The sequence below is a fragment of the Pempheris klunzingeri genome, chromosome 15, assembly GCF_042242105.1.
Source record: "Pempheris klunzingeri isolate RE-2024b chromosome 15, fPemKlu1.hap1, whole genome shotgun sequence".
Taxonomy (NCBI): domain Eukaryota; kingdom Metazoa; phylum Chordata; class Actinopteri; order Acropomatiformes; family Pempheridae; genus Pempheris; species Pempheris klunzingeri.
The window spans coordinates 827,593-840,000 of NC_092026.1; the positions used below are offsets into that span (position 1 = coordinate 827,593).

Here is a 12,408-nt window from a genome sequence, read left to right on the forward strand (position 1 = left end):
AAATCCTAGGGGAAAAACTAGAGAGTGTGTCCTGTTCCACAGAGACCGCCATGATGCACGGTAATCATCTGGGGATCAGCTGGATGCGACCTGACGCCTCACCACTGGACGCCACCAAATCCTACAGACTGGTCCTTTACAGAGCTCAGTCCAAAGAGATCCTGGCTAAGATCTCTTTATTTCCTTCTCCTCTAAACCCCTCCTCTAAAGATTCACTCTTAGGTTTTTACTCATTACTTCACACGGTCATAATGTCCCGGAGGAAAGGCCAGGAGGTCTAGGATCCTGAGCCTAAACCTGATCCTGATCAGGATCCTCATCCTGATTCTGATTCTGATTCTAATCCACTTTCTGATTTTGATCTTGACTGTGAATTTGATCTGGATTCTGACCCTGATCCTAATAAAGAATAATAAACACACTCTGGCAGTCTGACGACCTTTTACTGGAGAGTTACTGTGGTAGAAACACCTGGATGATGAAGGTGATGATGATGATGATGATGATGATGTGATGATGGTGATGAAGATGGTAATGATGGTGATGATGATGATGATGATGATGATGAAGATGAAGATGATGAAGATGGTGATGAAAATGATGAAGATGGTGATGGTGGTGATGAAGATGGTGATGATGGTGATGGTGGTGATGAAGATGATGAAGATGGTGATGATGGTGATGGTGGTGATGGTGGTGATGATGGTGATGATGATGATGAAGATGATGATGAAGATGGTGATGATGGTGGTGATGATGGTGATGATGATGATGATGATGATGATGATGAAGATGATGAAGATGGTGATGAAAATGATGAAGATGGTGATGGTGGTGATGAAGATGGTGATGATGGTGATGGTGGTGATGAAGATGATGAAGATGGTGATGATGGTGATGGTGGTGATGAAGATGATGAAGATGGTGATGATGGTGATGATGGTGATGAAGATGATGAAGATGGTGATGTGAGTGTCTCTTTAACAGACTGACGCCGCTTCCTGCTGCAGACACCCTCCCTCCTCCTCCTCCTCCTCCTCCTCCTCTTCCTCGCCTCTCTCTCTGCGGCTCTGCCTGCTACAAACAACCGACGGCTCAGGAACACAGAAGCTCACGGGACCCGGACCGGACCGGACCGGGACACAGGGGAAACAGGCCCGACAGACACCATGACGGAGTCCGCTAAAACCCACGTCATCCTGCTGTCCTGCGGCAGCTTCAACCCCATCACCAAGGGACACATCCATATGTTCGGTGAGCATCTGCGCGGTGTGGGGGTGGAGGGGCGGAGGGGCGGAGGGGGGGCCGGCTGTGTTTATACATGATGAAGAGCACCTGAAGGCTCAGTAATAACAGCCGGAGCTAAAAACCGGAGAAATCTGAATGAGGTTTGGTGCGCAGTGAGGGGTCGCTGTCCAGCAGGGTGGTGCTGAAATGGGCGACGCCCCCACATCCGGGGGACTGAAGAACACAGAAACAGAAACAGAACAATCACTCGATCAGACTGCAGGGTGGGGGGGGGGTCAGGGCAGGCTGGGCCCGTTTTCACACGGAGAACACGGAAATGTTCCGTGTTGATGCTCCGCAGGCCTCGCGCTCGGCTGTGGCGCAGCCCAGAAATAGCCCCCCCCCCCTCCGGAGGGATCCTCCAGAGGTGCTTCATGCTTCACAGCCAGCAGTCTGGGGGGGCATGGGGTGGTGCCTTGCTCGGTGGCCGGTGGGGGGGTCGGGGGCTGTGTGTGTGTGTGTGTGTGTGTGTGTGTGTGTGGGGGGGGGGGGGGGGGGGGGGGGGGTGAATTATTCATGTTTCTTGAAGCATCACGTGCCTCTGTTATCTGACAGGGACCCACTTCAGCCACTGGGGGCTAATTCATGCACAGTGATAACAGGTCACCTGCTCTGTTTGGGGGGGCTGAGTGCTGGAACACTTAAGGGCCTCAAGTCTGACTGTACATCCTGAGGGGGTGTACCCTGATAACCCACTGATCATGAGCTCCTAAGTTATTACAGGTCCCTTTAAACAGCCTCAGTCACTCTAGGGGGGGGGGGGGGGGGGGGGGGGGGGGGGGGGGGGAATAACCCTTTAAAATATAAAGATACTGAAAGTAAACTGGAGAGAAAATGAAAGTCAGTTTACAAGAAGCGATGGTAACAAACACTGAGGAGGCTCAGACATGTTTACAGCCACACCATTAACCCCCCACTGCAGACACACTGATTCAGTCCTTTTGTCAAATTGTGAGTTCATTTCTAGCATCATGGAAAAGATCCCTGCAGAGACCTGCCTCCATCAGTCAGTGTGTTTGTGTTGTTGTGGGACTTTGGTGTTTTAAAGAGTTAGTTTGGATCTGACTGATGGAGGCAGCAGCTCTAAAATCCCTGTTTTAGTGAATGTAGTCTGGTGTGTGTGCTGTTTGTGGTTAAACCAAAAGGATCTTCCAGGTCTCTCTCTGTAGGGATCCTTTCCATGATGCTGTCACACACTTAGAATAACACTCTGAGCCTGTCAGTGGATCAAACAAGCTCTTTTAGTGGACCTACTGTGATCAGGTGCAGTTGTCCCAAAGGATCACGTTGCAGCCATTGCAGCCCGTTTGGTGTCTGCTGGCTGAGGTGATCTACTGGACCAGTTCCAACACTTTTACTACCTACCAGTCACTCAGACACCAGGATATGGACACAGAGGACCAGAGAACTGATTTTGAATCAGAAGCACAGACCAATGACAGGCCAGCTAACCGTGTGTTGTCCAATCAGGTGTGGGGGAGAGTTCATGTCGGTGTCAGTCACATGTTGTCCAGCTGACTCACGGCGCCTCCTCAGAGCACAGAGACAAAACAACAGAGACATCTTTAAATCCAACATGTCTGAAGTGAGCTGGAAACAAAGCGATCTATACTGAAGCAGGACTTCAGCTGTAGAATCCTGCTGCGCTCACAGCAGACCTCCTCCTCCTCCTCTCTTTGATGTGGATGGTTTGATGCTGCAGCAGCACAGCAGCCATGTTGTTCCTATCGTGACCTATTTTCACCAGCAGCTCCTCCATCTCTGAGTTTTCCTCTGGGCGATGTCACATGCAACCTTTCTTCTTCCTGAAGCGTTTCCCCTGAGCTGAAGGTGCAGCTAGAGAAGGAGAACTAATAACCACCCAAAGCTAAAAACATGACTTTTACTTCACGGAAATATTCATTTCAAGACCGAAGTAAAGTAAGACATTAAAGCCGCACTAATTCATATAGTGATATTAAAGGAGAACTTCAGTGTTCTCACTGCGGGTCCTGTTTCTCTATATTTATATATTTCGCTCCAAAGCCACCAGACTCCATTGATAAAAACAACAATTTTACCTTGCAGAACACAGGAGCTGCTGGTCTGCCATTGACAGCTCAGTCCCACCAGTGAGTTTGTGTTACTGTGTGACTTTGGTGTTTTAAAGGGTTGGTTGAGATCCAAACACAAACAGACAAAGTGAGTAGACCAGCTACCCCCACGTTCTGCAAGCTAAAAATACTGTTTTTATCAATGGAGTCTGGTGATATAGAATCAGAATCAGAATCAGCAGCTCTCATGGACAGTGCAAACAACGAAAAGGTGCAAAAAGACAGAATGTGCAAAGATGAAACAGTGCAAAAAGAAATTAAATAGACTGTACAGTTCACGGGGGGGGGGGGGGGGGGGGGGGGGTATAGAGGTGATATAACAGCTGTTTGTGGTTAAACTGAGAGGATCTGTGTCTCTGTAGGGATCAGAATCAGAATCAGAATTACTTTAATAAACATCAAATGAGGGGAGTGGAGTCCTCATCGCTCCAGCTGAGCTCAGAAACCTGGAGAATCAGTGCCAAGGAGGATTTAAGCTGCTCCACACATCACTTTATGTCGGTGTCTCCATCCACACTCAATTAAAAAACCCAGTCGTTCAAGGTTTCCACCTTCAAAGACACATTTGCATAGTGAGCAGTAAACATTTTAGGAGCTCCACTAATCATCGAGGGCCGCCCCAGACTACAGAAGACTAAACCCTCGTCTTCCCTTGACTTTCCTAAAGCAGGACGGTGGAAAACTGGACTGAAGTAACTGATATGATGTTTACAGCATATTCTGGTGAACACATCCTAATAAAAACCGTCTCTGACTTCCTGTTTGGAGATCACTGCACCCTGACCTGTGACCGGACATCAGACAGGTCATGTGCTTTTGATCACATGACCTCGTCGCTCAGGTTAAGTTTTATTCACCTCCATCCAAAGCTCAAACTCAGATTAGTGTGTGTGTGTGTGTGTGTGTGTGTGTGTACTAGTTAGTCAGTGTGTCAGTGTGTAGTGGAGGTCTATAGTGTGTGTGTGCTAGTTAGTCAGTGTGTCAGTGTGTAGTGGAGGTCTATAGTGTGTGTGTGTTAGTTAGTCAGTGTGTCAGTGTGTAGTGGAGGTCTATAGTGTGTGTGTGCTAGTTAGTCAGTGTGTCAGTGTGTAGTGGAGGTCTATAGTGTGTGTGTGTTAGTTAGTCAGTGTGTCAGTGTGTAGTGGAGGTCTATAGTGTGTGTGTGTTAGTTAGTCAGTGTGTCAGTGTGTAGTGGAGGTCTATAGTGTGTGTGTGTGTGTGTGTTAGTCAGTCAGTGTGTCAGTGTGTAGTGGAGGTCTATAGTGTGTGTGTGTGCTAGTTAGTCAGTGTGTCAGTGTGTAGTGGAGGTCTATAGTGTGTGTGTGTGTGCTAGTTAGTCAGTGTGTCAGTGTGTAGTGGAGGTCTATAGTGTGTGTGTGCTAGTTAGTCAGTGTGTCAGTGTGTAGTGGAGGTCTATAGTGTGTGTGTGTGTTAGTCAGTGTGTCAGTGTGTAGTGGAGGTCTATAGTGTGTGTGTGTGCTAGTTAGTCAGTGTGTCAGTGTGTAGTGGAGGTCTATAGTGTGTGTGTGTTAGTTAGTCAGTGTGTCAGTGTGTAGTGGAGGTCTATAGTGTGTGTGTGTGTGTGTGTTAGTCAGTCAGTGTGTCAGTGTGTAGTGGAGGTCTATAGTGTGTGTGTGTGCTAGTTAGTCAGTGTGTCAGTGTGTAGTGGAGGTCTATAGTGTGTGTGTGTTAGTTAGTCAGTGTGTCAGTGTGTAGTGGAGGTCTATAGTGTGTGTGTGTGTTAGTTAGTCAGTGTGTCAGTGTGTAGTGGAGGTCTATAGTGTGTGTGTGTGCTAGTTAGTCAGTGTGTCAGTGTGTAGTGGAGGTCTATAGTGTGTGTGTGTGTGTGTGTGTTAGTTAGTCAGTGTGTCAGTGTGTAGTGGAGGTCTATAGTGTGTGTGTGTGTGTGTGTTAGTCAGTCAGTGTGTCAGTGTGTAGTGGAGGTCTATAGTGTGTGTGTGTGTGTGTGTGTTAGTTAGTCAGTGTGTCAGTGTGTAGTGGAGGTCTATAGTGTGTGTGTGCTAGTTAGTCAGTGTGTCAGTGTGTAGTGGAGAAGAATTCAAACAAAACCCTCCATCAGTCACATTCCTGCTCAGAGAGCTCGATAGCATCATCGTCTCCACGGCAACAAACTGCTCTACAGCTTGGAGAGTTTGTTTAAGGAAACGTTTGTTGGGAAAGGCTGGAGCAGGGTTTTCAAAATAAGACGCAGCTGAACCGTCTGTCACTAGTTTATCGTCTGACAGCGAGGCGGCCTGCAGACACAGCGGAGGGTTTCCTGCCCCACACTTCAGGTGTGAAGCTGCTCGGTTCAGCTCCAGGTGACCCCCACCCCAGAGAAACACGTGGAACACACACTTCGCATGAGACGAAGCAGAATACTGGACACAGTATTACCTGTGGTATGCTGTCTGGTATGGCAAAGAGGAAGGATCCAAACACAGACGAGTTTTAGTAAGAGGAAATGAGGCGGGCAGGTGACAGACTGTCGACCAGCGGAGCACAGGATCAGACACACAACTAATAACTGAGAGTGTCACTCAAACTCAAAGAAGGAGCACAGGAGCACATCGTAGCAAACAAGTACCTGAGAGTACAGCAGTCCACCCTGTCGTCTTCATGCTTCACACTCTCACACTCGGCTTTGTCTTTGTCTGTGTGTGTTTTTACAGAAAAGGCTCGAGAATATCTGCACAAAACAGGTCGTTTCATCGTGATCGGAGGGATCATCTCACCGGTGCACGACTCCTACGGGAAACCTGTAAGTCTCCATCGTGGAAGAGCCACAGTGTTGACCCAGTGTGTGAGCAGCCTGGGAGGGGTTCACGTGCTGGAGCACACACACCACCAGCGTCGTGGATGCAGCTGCAGCTCTGCTGTTGTTTTCCACTCGGCTTCCTGCAGGAATTAATGAAGCTCTTGTCCTACTTTAGCTCTGCCTCTAAAGAAACACGCAGCATGAATAATAGATAGAAACACTGTTGCAGGAGTCTTTGCTGCTTATTGCAGATGTGATTTTCACAGTATTTCACTTTACCTGCAGCTAAACTCTCCAGCTGATTAGTAATGTTGGAGGTTATCCACAGCGAAGGAGACTTTTAGACCTCTTTATGTTGCTTGTCGACGGCATCAGTGAGTGTGTTGGGTGTTGTGTGACCTTGGTGGTTTGAAATTCACAATATGTGTAACGGCTGTTTGTGGTTAAACCAAAAGGATCTTCCAGGTCTCTCTCTGTAGGGATCCTTTCCATGATGCTGTCACACACTTAGAATAACACTCTGAGCCTGTCAGTGGATCAAACAAGCTCTTTTAGTGGACCTACTGTGATCAGGTGCAGTTGTCCCAAAGGATCACGTTGCAGCCATTGCAGCCCGTTTGGTGGCTGCTGGCTGAGGTGATCTACTGGACCAGTTCCAACACTTTTACTACCTACCAGTCACTCAGACACCAGGATGCCTGACTTGTAGTGGTATAAAGAATGTCTGATCACTTTAAATAGTCCAAAACAAAGGACAGACAGACACCAGCTCCCTCCTGCATGATGTAACCAGACTGCAGATTGAATTATTTACACTTTGTTTCTGACTAATCAAGTTTTTTTGTTAGTTTGGTGGACAGATTAAAATACTGCAGTACCCATGAGCCTCAGCTGCTGTTGCCATGGTGAAGGAGACCCTGCAGTGTTGCAGCTGTGAACAAAGTGATCCAGTATCTAAAAGTGAACTAATGTAAACTGGAGATTATATAATCAGTTTTCTGAGTAGAGCAGACTGTGAAGCTCTCTGATGGCTGTTTCTGTTAGTGAAATGCACCCTGGGAGTCGTAGTTAACGTCTGCCTCAAAGCTTTTATGTGAACAGGCTTCTTTTTTATCAAGGAACCAACACGTCCTCGTACAGAACTACAGACAGGATGATTTCCAACGACTCGCAAAACCACATATGAGCTGAATGTTTTCAGCTGAGGGAACGATGGGGACCTGCTACAAGCTAGAACATCCTGAAGGAACGATGGGGACCTGCTACAAGCTAGAACATCCTGAGGGAACGATGAGGACCTGCTACAAGCTAGAACATCCTGAGGGAACAATGGGGACCTGCTACAAGCTAGAACATCCTGAGGGAACGATGAGGACCTGCTACAAGCTAGAACATCCTGAGGGAACGATGGGGACCTGCTACAAGCTAGAACATCCTGAGGGAACGATGAGGACCTGCTACAAGCTAGAACATCCTGAGGGAACGATGAGGACCTGCTACAAGCTAGAACATCCTGAGGGAACGATGGGGACCTGCTACAAGCTAGAACATCCTGAGGGAACGATGAGGACCTGCTACAAGCTAGAACATCCTGAGGGAACGATGGGGACCTGCTACAAGCTAGAACATCCTGAGGGAACGATGGGGACCTGCTACAAGCTAGAACATCCTGAGGGAACGATGGGGACCTGCTACAAGCTAGAACATCCTGAGGGAACACCATGAAACAGCTGCAGTTTGGTTGAAAATACGTGACACAAGTTGAAATAAGTCAACACAGCATAGGAACGGTCCCGTGTTTGCCCCGACCTGCTGCCTGTCGCTCTTTATACGACGTCACATGACCTCCTCCTTTGTTCCCATCATCATTACTATGTCCACTAGAGGTCGCCGACATAAACTTTGGTCGTTTCTAACCACCTTCGTCGTCATGGTAGCAATAGTCAGGTGACCTTTGTCGTCCTGGTAACAATGACAAACATGTAGTTAACATTGTGAGTCGGTTGCTGTTTGGTTAGGTTTAGGACAGGATGATGGTTTGGGTTCACAACAATATTCACAACCAGGAGACCACGCCCACTCAGCAGACAGGAAGTGGAGACCATTTTAGGCCACTGGACGGCCTGTAGTGGGACATCTGTAGTTATAGAGGATCTTTGCTGAGGGTTTGGGTCCAGCTGTGGTCACTTCCTGTCTGTGTGTGTCTGCAGGGTCTGGTGTCCAGCAGACATCGTCTCACCATGTGTCAGATGGCCGTCCAGTCCTCTGATTGGATCAGGTGAGACGCCGCCGCCCCTCCTACTCTGACTCGTGTGCCGTGTTTGTGTGTGTGTGGTAGAAATCAGGGTTTTGTGTGTGTGCTTTGGTGCAGGGTGGACCCCTGGGAGTGTTACCAGGACACCTGGCAGACGACCTGCAGCGTGCTGGAGCATCACCGCGACCTGATGAAGGCAAGCACATCCTCTGGAAAACGTCTTTACCTCTCTTTTAAGAGACTTTTTCACTTTGCAGCAGCAGAGAAATCAGAACGCTTTGATTAGTGTTAGTGCCTGAAGTGAAGGTGCAGTGACTACAAGTACAGAAATAATATGATTGTCATTCGGATGGTAAAGATGTCCTTTCTAATCTACTACAGGTTTGCTTCTCCATGTTACGTCTCTAGTAAAGGTGTTGAGTTGTTGATGTGTTTGTTGCTCAGAGAGTCACCGGCTGTATTCTGTCCAACGTCAACACGCCGTCCACGACTCCTGTGATTGGTCAGCCACAGAACCAGACCCCGCCCATCTACCAGAACCACAACACCATGAATCACAAGCCCACAGCCGGTGAGTCCTGATGCTCATCAGTGTTCGCTTCGTGTTAAATAGGAAGTGGACGTGGCCTCCTGTTGGTTTGTGGATGGTAGTTTTGAAGCCTCAAGTTTGGCTTTACAGGCGTCACCATTTTGTTTTTTTGGAGCCAGAAGTGACGTTTGTTCCATGAAGACTCTGATTGGTTAGTGAGCAGGCAGCCCAGTTGATGTTCGGTCATGAATGTAACGGGTGTCGGCTGAACTCACTCTTCTGTCTCTGTGCTCAGTCAAACTGTGGGGGAAGATCAGTGAGAACCTGGGGAAGATCTGCTGCGTCCGTCCTCACATTGAGCGCTTCACTTTCGTCGGTAAGTAGGCGCAGCAGTAAAACTGAACAGAGTAGAGAAACGATTACTGTCAAAGAGGAGGGACTTTAATAATCTGCAGTTCACCCTGCCTCTCCTGTTTCTTTATTCTGTTAGGAAATGATAAGTGAGTTTTAAAAAGTACTTGAATTTATTGGTACATAACTCGCAGAGAAACATAAATAAAGTATTTATTTACTGTGGAAGCACAGTTCACACTCCATAATCTATATTGTATGATTGTATATGCTGACGATGTACTGTCTTACACATGTATTTTGTTTCGTTGTGTCAGATGAGAACGCTAACCTGGGGACTGTGATGAGATACGAGGAGATCGGTGAGTGGTCTCTTCAGGGTCTGGACCTGAGCAGACTCTGTGTCGTGTCCTCTGGTGTCCTTCCTGCTGTGTCTGGACTCCTTCTGGTGTGTTCGTATCCAGTAAACATGTGGTTTACTGAGGACGTGTCTCTTTCCTCCTGCCTGTTTGTCGTCTGTAGAGTTACGCATCTTGCTCCTGTGTGGCAGTGATCTCCTGGAGTCCTTCTGCATCCCTGGCCTGTGGAAGGACAGTGATGTAAGCACACTGTAGCCCCGCCCCCACCCACCTGTAGCCCCCCCCTCGACACCTGTAGCCCTGCCCTCCGCTCTTTCCTTTCCTCTGAACTCGTAATAACCGACAGGTCATTTCGATGTTAACAAAGGAAACTTCTGCAGAAACAAAGCCTTTCCCCCTGTAGCATGCAGCAGTATTCATCTGCTAACAAGCTCTTCACTGTGCTAATATGCATGCTAGCTGTTAGCAAGACACAATGACGAATACAAGGGTTTGAATCACAGAAATGATACAATTAGTAAAATAACTAGTCAGTTTAAGACCTTTTTAATTCAAAGACAACTTACTGAGTTACATCTGCTCATCCTCCCCAACAAGATTAAAATACTCAGGTTCAGAGTTTTCAGCTGATGCCAACACATCACACATGCCAACTAATAATAACCAGAATTAATCCTGGGGTGCATAACACCCCCTGTAGCTCCACCTTGGTCACAGAGGAGTAATATATGAAGCAAAATGCAAGAAACGTGTTCAGACTGGACACAAGGTGACTGTTAGAAGCTAAATCTGTAAAGTCAATGTAAAGACGCAGGTGGATTCATAAGACACTAAAGTGGAAACTATTTCTGACTCCAGCTCATAAATGTAGAGCAACAGAGCTGGAGCTCCTGAGCTCGCATGATGCTCTCCACGTGTGCGTACAGTCGGTCCAATGGCTCCAGCTGTCACATCTGTACGACCAACACAAGGTGAACAAGTGCTTCATGATCAGTCTGAACAAACCTAAAGGTGCAGCAGCACAACGGGAGCAGGACAGTGGCTGAACAACATTTATAGGGAGGAGGGTTGTTGGGTTGTTTTCTCAGCTTTAATTCTCACATAATTAGACATGAATATATTTGATCATTGTTAGTTTGTAGGGAGAGGTGGGGGGTTGTTGTTTGCTCACCAGTGAAGGAAACATGTTTGTACCAGTGAATGATAGCCTCCTTTACTGTGGGCCCTCTAGTTTCTGATTTATCAGCAGCCGTAATCATGGACAGTCTATGAGACGGCTGATTGGGTCCAACGTGAGTCATGAATGCAGGTGTGAGTGGGTACCCTTAACCTGCAGGCAGGTGCGTAGCGCCCCCTGATGGCCGTGTTTCTGTGCTTCCAGATGGAAGTGATCGTGGGGGATTTTGGGATCGTGGTGGTTCCCCGTGATGGAGCCAACACAGAGAGGATCATGAATCACTCCTCCATCCTCCGCAAGTACAAGGTCAGAGCACATCGCCGCCGTTCACACCCGGCTGCACATGCTCAGTCAGTATTTCCTCTGTGTGTGAGACAAACGTCCTCCTTTACCGACTCATTAGAGCTCTTTGTGCCGTCTTGTTTCAGGACAACATCACTGTGGTGAAAGATGCCATGAGCCACCCCATGTCCATCGTCAGCTCAACCAAGAGCAGGTGGGCATTAAACTCTGAAGGCTTTGACGTTACTACTTTTAAACCACGTCCACATTTCTAAAAACATCTCTCCATCCACACCAACATGTTTCAGAACATCTCTCCATCCACACCAACATGTTTTAGAACATCTCTCCATCCACACCAACATGTTTTAGAACATCTCTCCATCCACACCAACATGTTTCAGAACATCTCTCCATCCACACCAACATGTTTCAGAACATCTCTCCATCCACACCAACATGTTTCAGAACATCTCTCCATCCACACCAACATGTTTCAGAACATCTCTCCATCCACACCAACATGTTTCAGAACATCTCTCCATCCACAGAACCCTTCATGGGACAGATGCAGTGCCACAGAACAAAGCTGTTGTCTTTCTTGGTGTTTTGTGTGATGAAGAGTTTAGTACTCAGTACTAATGTTGCCCCCCCCACCCCCCCACCCCCCCACCCCCCCCGTCAGGCTGGCCCTGCAGCACGGTGACGGCCATGTTGTGGACTACCTGAGTCAGCCCGTCATCGACTACATCCTGCAGAGTCAGCTGTACATCAACGCCTCGGGATAGAGACGACGACCTGCCCGCATGAGAACAGGGAGGGGGGGGGCTACCTACAACCACCATCATCTAAGCTATATAAATACAACCCCCCCCCCATAAAAAAAACTAAAACTTCCTTCTCTGTCTTCTGTGTCAAACATATACTCTTCTTTGAGCTGTTGCTTTCAAACAGGAGCATTAGTGCCCCTCCTTCTGTCTGTGTCATGTGACTTTACCATGGGGGGTGGGGGTATTTTTGGATGTGACGGGGGTGTCGGAGAGGAGGTAATAGGGGCTGCAGAGGTGTCACTGATGTATTTTCCACTGCAGGGGTGAAGGCAGTGTTTCCTCCTCTGTTTGCTCTCTGTCTTCATCAGACCGGGGGTGCACACGCTCAGTGCACCGATGGATGATGGGAAAAAGACAACTCTTCTTCTATGGGGACGGCGTTCAGCTAAAGGCGACAGGGTCACCGGGCCTCTGGGCGCCAAGGGTTTAAGAAAACCTGACAAACTTTTTCAGAATTTACTCTAAAAACAAAATGAAAAAGTGTCTCT

At 47.9% G+C, this 12,408-nt stretch overlaps 1 protein-coding gene across 1 annotated transcript; it reads left to right on the forward strand.

The window, feature by feature from the left end:
- Nucleotides 1–1,131: 1,131 nt before the first annotated feature.
- On the forward strand, nucleotides 1,132–11,912 carry nmnat2 (nicotinamide nucleotide adenylyltransferase 2). Its single transcript, XM_070845575.1, has 11 exons — nucleotides 1,132–1,254; nucleotides 6,053–6,141; nucleotides 8,349–8,416; nucleotides 8,510–8,588; nucleotides 8,837–8,963; nucleotides 9,217–9,297; nucleotides 9,590–9,634; nucleotides 9,795–9,871; nucleotides 11,013–11,114; nucleotides 11,237–11,304; nucleotides 11,776–11,912. The coding sequence occupies exons 1-11, from the start codon at nucleotides 1,170–1,172 to the stop codon at nucleotides 11,876–11,878; spliced, it is 924 nt and encodes a 307-aa protein (XP_070701676.1). The 5' UTR covers nucleotides 1,132–1,169; the 3' UTR covers nucleotides 11,879–11,912.
- The last annotated feature ends 496 nt before the right edge of the window (nucleotides 11,913–12,408 follow it).